This window comes from Perca fluviatilis, chromosome 21 (assembly GCF_010015445.1).
Source record: "Perca fluviatilis chromosome 21, GENO_Pfluv_1.0, whole genome shotgun sequence".
NCBI classification, from domain to species: domain Eukaryota; kingdom Metazoa; phylum Chordata; class Actinopteri; order Perciformes; family Percidae; genus Perca; species Perca fluviatilis.
This window is the reverse complement of record NC_053132.1, coordinates 21,735,220-21,750,341: the sequence shown is the minus strand read 5'-3', so window position 1 is coordinate 21,750,341 and position 15,122 is coordinate 21,735,220. Positions and strand designations below refer to the sequence as shown.

Genomic DNA, 15,122 nt, shown 5'->3' with positions numbered 1-15,122 from the left:
TTTACAGCGAGGACACGAAGGGTCCACATTAAGGAAGATTGTCTTGGTCAAGTGTGCTCTTCGAACTATTTTGAGTTGTATCACGCTGTGCCTGGCACAAGGGGAAGAAGTCTGTATTAAGTAAAGCACAACCTTCCATCGATCATCTGTAAATTCCTCACCGAGATCGTTCTCCCAGAGTCTCCTGACATCCTGAGTGCAGGGAAATATTGCCTATGCTGTCGTAAAGAATCAAAATTAGACCTTTCCGTGAAGGGGATAACGAAAGGATATGGTCAACTGTGTTGCTCACTGGAAAATTTGGAAAGGAGTCTGTACTTTTCTGGACAAAGTGTTTAACTTGGAGAAATCTAAAGAAGTGAGACTTTGGTAAATCGAATAATTGAGAGATGGGCAAATGATCCAAACTTGCCATCCACATAAAGATTGGAAATAGACTTAATGCCCTTTGAGGACCAAGTTCCAAAGGTAAAATCTGAGAGAGAAGGTGAAGTTACAATTATTCTTTATGGGAGAATGCACCGCTGTTGTCTGCAGCTTAAAATCTCTTCTAAATTGAGACCAAATTCTAATAGAGTGATAGAACACTGGGTTAGCGCAGAATTGGCTTCGAGGGGGCGGAGCTGGGGCACATAGTATGGAGCCTAGATCAAATGAGCTAGAGGCAAACTCCATTTGCACCCAGGCCTACTGTGGAAGCAAATTTGACAATTTTCTTGTCACTTCACCTAAAATCCAACTTTTATCATTGCTGCAGTGCAGTCTGGTCTACAGTGTTGTGGACAGTTTGCCAGTTATACAAAAAGTGAACAAAGTAAATAAGTCACGCTACCTTTCTGAGTGTTTTAATGAATATTTTCTTTAAAGCCGGGGTGACCCACACCACCTACATGAGTGACAGTTGAACTCTAGGGTAGTGTGTGTGGGGGCGGGCGAGTCCCAACAGCTTTGTGGGGCCAAAATGCTGGACCCCACAAGTTTAAAGGGCTGTTTGAGAGTTAAGACTTAGTTTTAGGATTAGGGTTAGAATTAGGTTATGGTCAGGGTGAGGGTAAGGGTTAAGGTTAGGCATTTAGTTGTGATGGTTAAGGTTAGGGTAAGGGTTAAGGTTAGGCATTTATTTGTGATGGTTAAGGTTAGGGTAAGGGTTAAGGTTAGGCATTTATTTGTGATGGTTAAGGTTAGGGTAAGGGTTAAGGTTAGGCATTTATTTGTGATGGTTAAGGTTAGGGTAAGGGTTAAGGTTAGGCATTTATTTGTAATGGTTAAGGTTAGGGTAAGGGGCTAGGGAATGCATTATGTCAATGACGGGTCCCCACAAAGATAGTGCCACAAACCTGTGTGTGTGTGTGTGTGTGTGTGTGTGTGTGTGTGTGTGTGTGTGTGTGTGTGTGTGTGTGTGTGTGTGTGTGTGTGTGTGTGTGTGTGTGTGTATACTGGGACCGCCTGCCCGGTCTGTTGAACTTCCTTGCTCAACAGTTGTCAGACAGGGTGCCCTACAACTAACATTTCCTCCGCGCTACTTTATTTCCTTCACATCCTCAAATTCACACTGGTCAGTTTCCTCTGGCTCTTTCTTCTCTTCTCACCATTTCTTTTGTTTCTGTTCCAGGTTTCTGGGCTTTCTTCTGACAGAATACACCCAGTCAATGATTTCATTATAAGGCTGGCAATATTTTGCAATTTCATTATCACAAAAAAACAACAATGTACAAAGTGTTGCCTGTGTTAGGCAACTCACACCAAAATAATCTAGATTGATAAATATTACTACAGGTAAGAAGGAAAATACGTATTTTTGATTTTTGGGTGAACTGTCCCTTTAAGACTGTTTTGAAGTTTCAATCCCTTAGTGCCCAGCTGTTTGTCGTCAGCAAGGTATGTCTGTTGTTGATCATGAACTTCTCCCACTAGCCCAGCTCTTCTCTCTCTCCGGCCTCCTTTTTTAAAACCCAGACAGACAGCTCACTGAGTCAGAGTAAAGACTCAAGGTTTATCGGTCATGTGGCCTGCTTTCCGTCTGCCAGACCTCATTCACATCCACCTGGTCCCCTACCGAATAAGAAAGGGGGAGGGGGAGGGGGGTTTACAATGCGTGCCGTTGTTCATCCACATGTTTTGAAGATCCGAACGAGAACAGGCTCCAAAGAGGCGACTGGAGGTCACATGAAATTCCCCGAATTGTTTTTCCCCACTCGGAGGAGGCAAGGGATTCTTCAGATCATCAAGAGAGACTCGTGCCGTTCCAAAAACTCTAAGGAGGCTAGTAGAGGAGTTTGGACACGGTTAAGGTTTAGATTGGAGGATGGGCAGGGGCATGTTTTGACTTAGGGTTAGGGTTGGGTTAGGGTTAGATATGTTTTGAGTTCATCCATTATAGAAGAGAGGAAAGAAGCTCTACTTTAGTGTATTTTACATTCCATAAAGGAAATTGTTTTGTGGCTCCAAGTTGAGATCATAGACTGGATGTAAAGAGGCAGAGTGGCAGAGATTGAAATGAGTATGGTGTTATGTCTTGAAAAAATACTGGGTTAGGGTTAGGGAACCGTATAAACAAAATCTGAACGAGCAGGTTTTTTTTTCTCCATTTCTTCGAAGTTCATCTAATCCCCCCCACCCCCCTCTTGGCCTCCGTGCCTGCTGTGTGGCTCAGTGTGTCACACGATCACACCTACCGTTTGTTTATTCTCCTCTGGTTTTCAACCATAGTGGAAAACTTTGGTATTTGGTTCATTTGGGTTCAAATTGCTCCATTACAAGTGAAACAGGACTCGTAAACAAAAGTAACTCACCAAGTAGCTGATTTATTGGACACAGTTTTAGTAACATGTTCTCCTGCTAGGTTAGAGACTGTTTGGCTGTTTTTGGAAGTCCAGTAACCTTTGAAAAAATAACTCAATTGGAGCATTAGTCAGGACGTCTCTTAGTTCTTTGACTCGTAGTACCCCATGGTCTGTGGTCGTTTCCTGTTGGTTCAAATTACATTCTCACTTCTAACAACCTACCTGAAGGTTTGCAGGCCATGCGGTGACGTGCTTTGGTGTGAACCAAAGTTCAGATGACATCATTCCGGTCAAACAAACAGCTTAAGGAGGAACTGCTTCAGGCTAAATAAACGGCTCCAGACATGCTTGTTTTAAGGTGACATCCCAACACGAAGACCCAGTACTTAACTTGCCGTGTGTGTCTGTTGTTTTGTTTCAGGGTGATTTATCTCCAAGTGAGCATGAATGACGGCCTGTCGTTCATCAGCAGCAACGTGCACATCACCACCACAGAGTGTGTAAGTCCCCTGTTCATGCATTTGACCTGCATTACTACTGTAGATTAGTCATCACTCAACGTGTGGTTCGGTAGAATCATATAAGTGTCAGATGTCCTAATTTCACAAATATCCTCAAAAATGTCAGATAAAGTGCAATAAAAGTCAAAAATAAAAATGGAACATCTTTGCACCTGATTAGATTGTAATAATTTTGTTTAAAGGTCCCATGGCATGAAAATGTCACTTTATGAGGTTTTTTTAACATTAATGTGAGTTCCCCCAGCCTGCCTATGGTCCCCCAGTGGCTAGAAATGGTGATAGGTGTAAACCGAGCCCTGGGTATCTTGCTCTGCCTTTGAGAAAATGAAAGCTGGGCCGATATGGAATCTTGCTCCTTATGAGGTCATAAGGGGAAAGGTTACCTCCCCTTTCTCTGCTTTGCCCGCCCAGAGAATTTGGCCTAGCCTCGTGAGACCATCCTGATCTTGCGAGCTCCAGTTTTCCACTCGCAGATCAGTCTGGCATCTTGAGATAGAGAAAATTTGGAGCCGTTCGCCAAACGACCGGGCCAATCAGCGTTGGTTTTGAGGCGGGTTTAGGTGGTGATAGACAGATGGTTTATCCAATCAGCTAACCAGTATTTTCAGCCAGCTGTAGCCCTAATTCTGTTAGCTGCTCGCTAATGCTTTTTTTATCTTGGATCCTTCTTTTGGAATATGGACCGGGAACCTGAAAGGGTGCCTTTTATTCGTAAATTCTCGTTACACAAACGGCAAATATCCTTTACCGACATGTTGCTTGCTTGCTGAGCTAACGAGCTATGCTTTTGCCTGCAGCAGCAGGGGCTTGTGGTTGTATTTTCATACGCTTCGTTGATCTGATTGGTTGATTTGGCCCGTCTATCACCAACATAGGTGATAGACAGATGGTTTATCCAATCAGCTAACCAGTATTTTCGCCCCTTCGCAAACGTTCTCCAATGGAAAGTTCCCAGATGGATATGCCGAGCAAATGCGAAGCAATCCATCTGGCGGAGTCAGGTTAAATTTGGCCCACCCATGAGAAAGAGAGAGACATCATGGCTTACAAACAAGCGAAGCATGGCAGTTGGTCAAGGCCACACCCCAGACCCGTCGCCAGACCTCAGTCTTAAGGGGGGCATATGAAATGCATGGGAGGGCACAATTATTATTAGCCTACAGTACGTATATTTATAATAATCGTATACTCTATTCGCGCAGCACGTAATCATCACGTTAAACATACAGTGCCTTGCGAAAGTATTCGGCCCCCTTGAACTTTTCGACCTTTTGCCACATGTCAGGCCTCAAACATAAAGATATAAAACTGTAATTTTTTGTGAAGAATCAACAACAAGTGGGACACAATCATGAAGTGGAACGAAATTTATTGGATATTTCAAACCTTTTAAACAAATAAAAAACTGAAATATTGGGCGTGCAAAATTATTCAGCCCCCTTAAGTTAATACTTTGTAGCGCCACCTTTTGCTGCGATTACAGCTGTAAGTCGCTTGCGGTATGTCTCTATCAGTTTTGCACATCGAGAGACTGACATTTTAGCCCATTCCTCCTTGCAAAACAGCTCGAGCTCAGTGAGGTTGGATGGAGAGCGTTTGTGAACAGCAGTTTTCAGTTCTTTCCAAAGATTCTCGATTGGATTCAGGTCTGGACTTTGACTTGGCCATTCTAACACCTGGATATGTTTATTTGTGAACCATTCCATTGTAGATTTTGCTTTATGTTTTGGATCATTGTCTTGTTGGAAGACAAATCTCCGTCCCAGTCTCAGGTCTTTTGCAGACTCCATCAGGTTTTCTTCCAGAATAGTCCTGTATTTGGCTCCATCCATCTTCCCATCAATTTTAACCATCTTCCCTGTCCCTGCTGAAGAAAAGCAGGCCCAAACCATGATGCTGCCACCACCATGTTTGACAGTGGGGATGGTGTGTTCAGGGTGATGAGCTGTGTTGCTTTTACGGCAAACATAACGTTTTGCATTGTTGCCAAAAAGTTCGATTTTGGTTTCATCTGACCACAGCACCTTCTTCCACATGTTTGGTGTGTCTCCCAGGTGGCTTTTGGCAAACTTTAAACGAAGCTTTTTATGGATATCTTTAAGAAATGGCTTTCTTCTTGCCACTCTTCCATAAAGGCCAGATTTGTGCAGTATACGACTGATTGTTGTCCTATGGACAGAGTCTCCCACCTCAGCTGTAGGTCTCTGCAGTTCATCCAGAGTGATCATGGGCCTCTTGGCTGCATCTCTGATCAGTCTTCTCCTTGTATGAGCTGAAAGTTTAGAGGGACGGCCGGGTCTTCGTAGATTTGTAGTGGTCTGATACTCCTTCCATTTCAATATTATCGCTTGCACAGTGCTCCTTGGGATGTTTAAAGCTTGGGAAATCTTTTTGTATCCAAATCCGGATACAAAAAGTATCTCGGACCTGCCTGGTGTGTTCCTTGTTCTTCATGATGCTCTCTGCGCTTTACACGGACCTCTGAGACCATCACAGAGCAGGTGCATTTATACGGAGACTTGATTACACACAGCTGGATTCTATTTATCATCATTAGTCATTTAGGTCAACATTGGATCATTCAGAGATCCTCACTGAACTTCTGGAGAGAGTTTGCTGCACTGAAAGTAAGGGGGCTGAATAATTTTGCACACCCACTTTTTCAGTTTTTTATTTGTTAAAAAAGTTTGAAATAGCCAATGAATTTCGTTCCACTTCATGCTTGTGTCCCACTTGTTGTTGATTCTTCACAAAAAATTACAGTTTTATATCTTTATGTTTGAGGCCTGAAATGTGGCAAAAGGTCGAAACGTTCAAGGGGGCCGAATACTTTCGCAAGGCACTGTAACCAACAGCAATATGACCAGGTAGCCTATATAGCCTACACCATATTACATAGAAGCAATGTTATGAATATCCATAAAACACTTGACTATAAAACATATTAGATGTAACACCAGAAGCATCTCTCAAACATTGCATTTTAAAGCAGTCAACAGACAGATATGCATTGCCATGAGACACACACACACATGCACGCACATACACGGGCAGAGACTTTGAACCTACCGGTACTTTGAGTGGAGGCAGCGCTGTCCTCTCCAGTCCCTCCTGTCATTTGAGGCTGCATGCTTATTTAAGCCCTTGCCTGTTTCAATTGCATGTTTCCAATCATTAAATCCCTTAATGGAGAAGGTCACGCAGATTTGAATTTCCTGCAGGCATAACAAAATGCGGATTCCTTTTCCACCAAGTACTCAAGCCAGTCCCTGTTCAAATACCAGCTAGAGGAAAAATATCGTTTTTTGGAACCAAACATTTTGACTTGATATTTCCTCAACACAACCTGTTTGGGTTTGTCCGTGCAGAGGTCACTCACACCCACTGATTCAACAGGCAGTTGTGGCCCAAATGCTGCTCCAGTTGCGGTTGCACTGACCTGCAGGTCCTGCTAGGCCCAGGGTCGGGCTCCACGGAGCTACTAGCATCAGACTCAGACTGTCGTCCAGGGTCTCCTTCTCCAACTACAACATCAGGAGGCGTCGTTGTCGTATCCAATTTGGCAGAGACTGTTGGTGGGCTTTTCAACCACTTACGGATATCCATGACGAACTGGAGCGAGTAAGCCGGCGAAAACTCATCCAGTTTTCAAAAATGTGCGGTAACTGTTGAGCGGCTACACTGACGTAGGCTACGTCATGTACGTAGCCTAACTTTCTTTTTAGTAAGGCCGTGATAGGCTGCTGCACTGTAGATTCCCATCAATCAAACAAAATCACACCATTGTTTCTTTATAGTTTTTATGTTTTAATGATAAAGAATGCAACATTAATGCAACACAAAATTAGCAACTATGATAATATAAAAAAAGTTAAAGTCATTTTTTTAAGAGATCTGTGCCTCAAGTGGGGGGGCACGAGCATTTTTTGGGGCGGGCCCGGCCCCCTATGGCCCGCCCATTTCGACGGGTGTGCCACACCCCCACCCTCCACCTTGCCCCCCCACTCTCTCTTCCTCATAGCATTTAAAGCTACAGACACAGAAATGGCACGTCCTGAGGAAAGCTCATTGTGGGACTGGCTCTAGTGGCTGTAATTCTGCACCAAGGCTGAATTTCGGGAAAGAGACTTAAGATACAGTATTAGGGGACCACTAAGGTCTATATAAAAGCATCCAAAAGCAGCATGTCATGGGACCTTTAAATTATTGTCTATACCAGTGTTGTTTCCCTTCAAACTGGCGATGAACACTCTTGGGATTTGTTTGTTTATGATCAAATTTCCATTTCTTCTTGTGTTGCATGTGGTTTCCACTCTTCTTCCTTCTGCTTCTTCTGTCCTCTCCAACCTCACCTCTTTTCTTAGACATTTGTTGTTTTGTTCTCTGCAGTGACTTTCCTTACCCCCCCCCCCCTTTATCTCTTTCATCTTCCCTTTCTTAATTTTGTTATTTTCCCTCCTTTTTTCGGGAGCCAAACCACAGGGGTTTGTAGTAGCCATCCACCCAAAAAAAAATCCTCTGAACCCCCCGACCCCCCCCCCACACACACACACACACACACACACACACACACACACACACCCTCTTCCCACACACTGGTGTGGCATGAGAAAAAGGTTAAAGAAGCAGGTTCCTGACTGTGAGGCTTGCCGGTTCAATCTCAACATTTAGTCTGTGAAAGTGAAAGAGAAGCATCAACTGGAGTGCCCTAATGCAAGAGCATTTCCCCTTGCTCAATGGTGATACTCTTGTAGCCAGAAGGTGTGTTAATGTATATAACTGTGTCAGCAGGAAGCAGGATGGAGCTTTATTTCCTGAAAACCAAGATTAAACAAGATGCAATTCAAGACAATTGAAAGCAATTTAACAAAATAAAACACGAATGTTGGAACATATGGACCGGAGCCACAGCAGCTTCCCACCCTGCCGAAAGGAAACATGCTCTTTGAAGCTGTTCTCCCTCAGTCAATGTGACATCACATCCATGAAAACACTGTAAATTCAAACAGCTGTGTTGTGGTTCATCATATACAGAGCCCAATTAGACATACCATTGCAATTAGCTGCTTCTCGCCACTAAACTAAACCATATAGGCTGAAGTCACACCAGGCTCAAGGATGCACGACAAGTTGCTAACTTGTGAAAGCCCTGGTGCGACAAACAACGTGCAAGCTAAAGTCTGTGGATGAATCAAGAGTGAAAACAAACTCCACAAACACCGGAGACCCCTCCCCAAATCCTCCCAAAGTGCCACTTTGAGTAGCCTTTGTAGTTAGTCCACAAAATGTGCCCATTTAGCATGAGAAAACACACACTTTGTGTGTGCAAGAGTGACAAGCTTAACCATTACTTCACAAATCCTGCTCAACAGCTGTTGAAAGTCATAATAAACTGGCTGATTGGACATTGGACATTTCAGAGAAATAATAATGATGTTCCAGAGACTTTCTACAACGGACCCCACTGCTGAGTTCAGTTAAATCCCCCGTGTCTCTGGCGCAAGATAGATAGAGGAAAGTCCAACCACATGTGATCCTCATCTGTGGTCTGTAATGGGAACCACGTTTGGCTCTCGGACGCCTGCCTCGCTTAATGTGAGCAAACTGATGTATTCATTCAGGGATCCCACAGCTTACAGTTACCACTGTCATCGAGAAAAACAAGAAAATGAATATTTAAAGTGGCAGAACTGACGAAGAAAGTGCTATTAGTATTAGTTTATTTGCTTATAAGCGCCCAACCCCACAATAGTATTATTACTGGATGTACAACATCCTCTGTTTCTAATACTACTGATACTTTTTTATTGTTCCCACTACTACTTCTGTTACTCCCACTACTTCTGGTGGCTTACTTTTACAATTTGTTGTCTTCCCTCTTCCACTACTTAGGGGACAGCATTGTAGGAATGTGTTGTCTGAACAGTTGTAGTTTAAGTATCTGTCCAGCTCGGTAAATGTGGGCGGAAGTTAGCACTTGTGAAGTCAGACTGCCCTGCTTTGGTGCAGTGGTACTGTGCGTGTGGTAGTGTTGTAGTCGAGTCACTCTCGAGTCCGAGTCAAGTCTCGAGTCCCCAGTGTTCGAGTCCAGGTCTGAGTCACCAAAGAAGAATCCGAGTTCAATCCGAGTTGACTCACCGTCACCTGAGTTTGAGTCCTAGTCTCGAGTCTCCAGTGATCGAGTCACCAAAGAAGAGTCAGAGTCGAGTCAGCGTCGACTCACCATCACCTAGTTGGAGTCAGAGTCTCGCGTCCTCAGTGATCGAGTCACCAAAGAAGAGTCAGAGTCGATTCGCCATCACCTGAGTCCGACTCGAGCCTCGAGTCCCCAGTGTTTGAGTCGAAGTCACCAAAGAAGAGTCTGAGTCTAGGTCGAGTCATCATTACCTGAGTTCAAGTTTGAGTCTCAATTCCCCAGTGTTCGAGTCAGAGTCACCAAAGAAGAGTCAGAGTCGAGGCTCGAGTCCCCAGTGTTCCAAGTCTGAGTCCAAGTCTGAGTCACCCAAAGAAATCCGGGTTGAGTCATCATTACTCGAGTTCACCTCTGAGTCAAGTCTCGAGTCCCCAGTGTCCGAGTCGAAGTCTGAGTCCCTAAAGAAGAGGCCAAGTCAAGTCACCATTACCAGCGTTTGAGTCCAAGTCTTCTACTCTATTGTGGCTTCACAAATGGAACATTTAGCGGTTTCTCTTTCCACCAGTGGATTTAAACTTCCTGACCCGCATCCCTCTGCATCTTTCCAATGTGAAAATGTAGTAGGGTAGCCTGACAAGCCAGACCCACATCAAGATGTTGGGTCTGAGAACTCACCATTGGGAGGGCTCAATCCGAGGGGCGGGATAAACGGTTGTCTTTCAAATTCCCTCTGCACGCAATAGGATAGCACTACAACCAGGCAGAGCAACGAAGAAGGTAGCGAAGCTAGTTGATGGATTAAACTTTTGCTGTATCTGGTCGGCAAAACTCCGAACACATCTTCCTTTTTTAAGAATGATTTCAGTGCCGTTCTTTTCTCAAAGAAAAGCTTAACTCTGCAAGTCTTCCAGAAGACCGCTGTTCAATTCAATTCAATTTTATTTATAGTATCAAATCGTAACAAGAGTTATCTCGAGACACTTTACAGATAGAGTAGGTCTAGACCACACTCTATAATTTACACTAATTTACACTCTATAGTTCCCACCAGCAGCCATAAGCCCACCCACCGACTCTATACACGATGTGATTGGTCTGACCAGAGTTTGGTTTTTCCAGCTCGCAAGTCAACGGAGAGTGCCTAGACCCCCCCTGGCTGCAAATTAAATTTGCTGCCGCTAGGGTGCGTCTAGATTTCTAGGCTAGCAGTAGGGTGCACGCATCATGAACTACAGTCGCAGGTGGAGGACACACGCCCTGCCCCTGCATCAAACAGTTACAGCCTAAATATATTACTATCTTCTATGACATTTTTATGACCTACTACACATAAAGGTTGTCAGAAACGTCATCCGACTTTCAAGTCCTATTTCATGACTGCTCGAGTCCAAGTCATCAGTGCGCAAGTCTGCAAGTACTCGCTGGTGTGTGGTAGTACTGTACTGATGTACGTGTGTGTGTGTGTGTGTGTGTGTGTGTGTGTGTGTGTGTGTGTGTGTGTGTGTGTCTGTGTGTGTGTGTGTTTACCCTCTAGTTTGATGGCACCATTCTTCTGATCACCCTGCTGGTGTTGTTCCTGCTGCTGGCCATGCTCTTCATGTGGTGGTTCTGGCCTCTCTGCTGCACTGTGGTAAGGAACCTGAACTACTTTCGGGAAGTGGTTGATTTTAAGAAGTAACACGTGAATTACAGTTATCCAGAGCTTCAAAGAGGTTCGTCTAAACTCCAAAGAGCAAACAGGGGTCCTAACAAAGAAAATATTAAAACCCTTAAGAGGTTCTCTGAGACGTGTAGCAGCTAACATGTTAATGTGAAAAGCTAAATAATGTCATCTGTTATTGTTCCACAGGTGATCAAAGAACCACCTCCTCCACCTCCGCCTGAGCCCGTGAGTCAAAACACACATATATACACACACACACACACATATTTACCCACCAACTCTGAAGGAGAATTTGTGTCTTACTTATAGTATAGTTTTAAAAAGCAACAATGAAATAAACACCGTAATTTCAATAAATATGATACAAATGTGGCAGAGTTGATTGGTCCAGTACGTGTGTTAGAAAGTATATAAGAGAGGGAAAAAAGTCTTCTTTGTGGAATCATTGTTCGTGTTTTAGGAGTCTGATGACGAAGACGGCCTGCCCAAGAAGAAGTGGCCCACTGTGGATGCCTCATATTACGGAGGAAGAGGAATCGGAGGGATCAAGAGGATGGAGGTGACAAGATGTCAAGAACATAGACAATCTTAATTAAATCTAAAACCACCCAAATAAAATGGAGTGGGAAAACTGGACCACTTTAGATGACATTCTTCGCCCACCTCTTTTGTGCTGTATATTCATGTACTGTCTGCTGTCTGTAGGTGCGTTGGGGAGGAAAGGGCTCGACCGAGGAGGGGGCTAAGCTGGAGAAGCCCAAGAACGCCGTGGTGAAAATGCCGGAGCAGGAGTACGAGCCCTTCGAGCCCAAACCTAAGAAACCCCACAACAAGAAGGCGCCTCAGAACCGGAAGTGGTACACGCCCATCCGGGTAAACACCGACTCAGTTTCTCTTCAGCTCCAGCAGACAATAAATGTTGCCATTCGGTTGACTTATTGATGCAGAGAAGCTACAGCGCATCTCACTGGATTCTTGCTGTCCTTTAATGCCAGGATCAGACTACACAAATTTAGCCCCATTTTGACCCGACAGACACGTCGCAGACAAACGCTCAAAGTCGTGCCTGATAGTGATGGTCGGGCCTGACTAACTCGTGTCTTTACCTCTCGTAGAGTGACATAATCAAAGATCCGCGATCTAACGTCTGGAACGCTTCAAGACCACGACACAGGAAGTCTAGCATGTCAGAATTTTTTGTCTTTTTCTGCCTAGTGTGACATGTTCTACGACGTGTTCCTTGACCTTGATCAATAGGAAGAGAGAGCGCTCTCTGCCTCACATATCTAAACATGAGGCACTGCTGCTGTCTAGTGGAGGAAAGCTACACACAGTGCCCATATAGGCTTTTTTTTCACGGCAGGGATCGCCCCGCTTCCCAGCATTGCACTCTAGTGGGCTCGCCACTAGCAGTTATCCGTTTTTCTTCACTTTGACCACTCACAAGCAAAGAAAACAGGCTACACCCTCCTGCAACCGCGATGGCTGCACCTGATTGGACGAACGCTACACGTGGGGCTCCCACAGATCATAATGGCGGCTTGTTTGGAAAACAATCTCTTATTTTACGAAAACGGTTCACCAAAACGTGTTTCTGAAAACATTTTAAGCGAGAAATAAGCTACGCAGTTGCTGAATCTGTATTTATTTCAGATAACGGTCAGTTTAAAAGATTTTCGTGAGTTTTTTAGGGGCTCCTGCTCCACCAAAGCGTCGACTTATGAACTTGCGCGTGATCTTCACGACAGCGCGCGATAATCAGTCTGGGTGCTGGTCGGTGTCACGCTCACTCTTCTGTCCAAGACACAGCAAGACTTTTTGGCAACATGTCTGTCTACCCTGACATAGTGACTGTCATGAAAGACAAAAACAATCGTGTAGTCTGATCCTGGCATAACTAAAATGTCAAAGTTTCAGGAACTCAGAAATCCACCTCGTTTACAGTTTAACCGTTGGGCGTTTTTGAGCTCTTGCTCAGCGAGTCTGAAATGACTGCGGGTGGCAGAATATTCTCGATCCACAGAAAAAGAAACTGAGCTCCTCCAACTGAAGTTAAAACACCACGAATGGAGCTGCAAAAGTTTTCACAAGACAGCGGGGAAGAATAAAGCCTGTTCTGGACATATTTATGTAGAATTAGTTGCATAAGCACAGAATTCTCCAACCATCAATGTGCACACATTGGCCAAAGTCTTTTGATGGTATTCTCCAGACAGAGAGACATTATTAGACTTGGCGTCAGTGCCGTTTGGGCTATAATCACACACTACAATAACGCTCTGTGTAGCAACACTGGCCTTTCATACAGTAGCAGCACTGACTGTTATCTATAGACACCGCTACCTTACAGCTGTATTTTCAACATGACACGGGCCTACAAACAGAACTGCAGTGATTCACAGTGGTGTTTTACACTGCCCTAACATCACAGTCCCTGTAGGAGAAAGGTGACTTTATACTCTGACTAGTGACTGTGTGTTGGGTGGCACCTGAAGATCCTTTTTATTAGTCATGGTACTTTAAGATATTGACTTCCTTCCTCTCAAGTACGTGCCACTGAAGCTCAGGAGTGTGCACTTTTATTGTCAAATCAAATGACAGCAGCATCTCACACCTCCTGTGAGGAAGTAGAATCTATTTATCGCTGTTGTATCCTTTTTTTTTTCCTCCCTCTGGCAGATCGTTGTATTTGTGAAAAGGAGCGCTCTGTTAACTTGCTCTATTTGTGGCAGCAGAGGAACTGATTCACAGAGAATTAACTTATCTTCAGTTAAGCAGACAAGAACCAAAATATGGCCAAGTGACTAATCAGCACCGCTCCGACCAGAGAGGAAGGAACTAATCAGTAGAATCAGCTGCTCCAGTGTTTGTTTGGGATTCAAACCTGCAGACTCTTGGCTTTGAAGGAACGCGGCAGACGGCCGCAGACCAAATGGACGCTGATACAGTAGAAACAGTATTAATAGGATTTGATTAAGTTACGGATGATTGTGGGAGAATTTGGTGCCTGTTAAACACCCCCCCCTCTCTCCTATGTCCTGTACAGGGTAAACTGGATGCTATCTTGGCTCTGTTTCGCCGCGGGTACGACCAGGTCTCCCTGATGAGACCCCAGCCCGGGGATCATGTGAGTACCTCAGCGCTATTTCATTTCATCAAATGCTTTTATCCGCACACCCACTCGCCTTCACTTCCCCTGTTCCACATGTTTTGCTTCAACTTTGTCCCTCCTGCTGGGTTGTAGACCTGTGATGACCCACAGTTTGCATTGCCCTCTTTTTCCTTTTCTTCACCTTTCCTTTCCATCTCCATTCATCCGTCATGTTTTTCTCCAGATTCTTTTTACATGTCTTTTCTTTCTTTCTTTTTGAGATTTTGTTGAGATCACTGTTTTTTTTTAAATTTATTTTTAGTTTTTTTTATGTAACCTGTGAAGGCTGATGTATACTTGTGCGCTGGTGTGTCTGCTTCGTTATAGCGTATCTCTTTAAGAGAATAGCAGAGCCGGCATGTAGTGTGTGTGTGTGTGTGTGTGTGTGTGTGTGTGTGTGTGTGTGTGTGTGTGTGTGTGTGTGTGTGTGTGCGCGCGCGTGCGTGCGTGTAGGGCTAGTTATAGTGGCTTTAAAGCTAATCCCCAGACTCCTGACTCACCAGACTCTCATCCACTTACCTAACCCTTACCTAAACCTCACATAATGCTATGGCGTGTGGGTGAGTCATGTAATGCCTTGTACCGTAAACTACACCTGTAAACCTGGTCACCCCATGGCCTGACAGACCACGTCACACAGTGCCCAGTGGGAGCAGAGCCAACGGAAGGTGTTACCAGATGAGGCAGGTTTCCAAGACTGTGTGTGTGGGGAGAGTGTGATAAATCGAGTGAAAGAGTGACGGGGAATTGCTCCAGAGCGAGTACCGACTTTATATACAGTCTATGTTACCGACTCCGGCGCTGGAGACGGAGAAACACTGCCAGGGTTTCCCTCAGTGTATTACACCCCACCGGGCCTAAGTTGCCCCCC

The 15,122-nt window shown here is 44.6% G+C and overlaps 1 protein-coding gene across 1 annotated transcript in view; it reads left to right on the top strand.

Annotated features, from left to right (window-relative positions):
- The window catches only part of antxr1c (ANTXR cell adhesion molecule 1c), a 63,360-nt gene that overhangs the window by 37,545 nt on the left and 10,693 nt on the right, over positions 1-15,122 (top strand). Inside the window, exons 12-17 of the mRNA XM_039788778.1 lie at positions 3,205-3,283; positions 10,972-11,067; positions 11,287-11,325; positions 11,561-11,659; positions 11,806-11,973; positions 14,147-14,227. Coding sequence (XP_039644712.1) covers positions 3,205-3,283; positions 10,972-11,067; positions 11,287-11,325; positions 11,561-11,659; positions 11,806-11,973; positions 14,147-14,227 — 562 coding nt within the window. The remainder of the gene's footprint in view (positions 1-3,204; positions 3,284-10,971; positions 11,068-11,286; positions 11,326-11,560; positions 11,660-11,805; positions 11,974-14,146; positions 14,228-15,122) is intronic.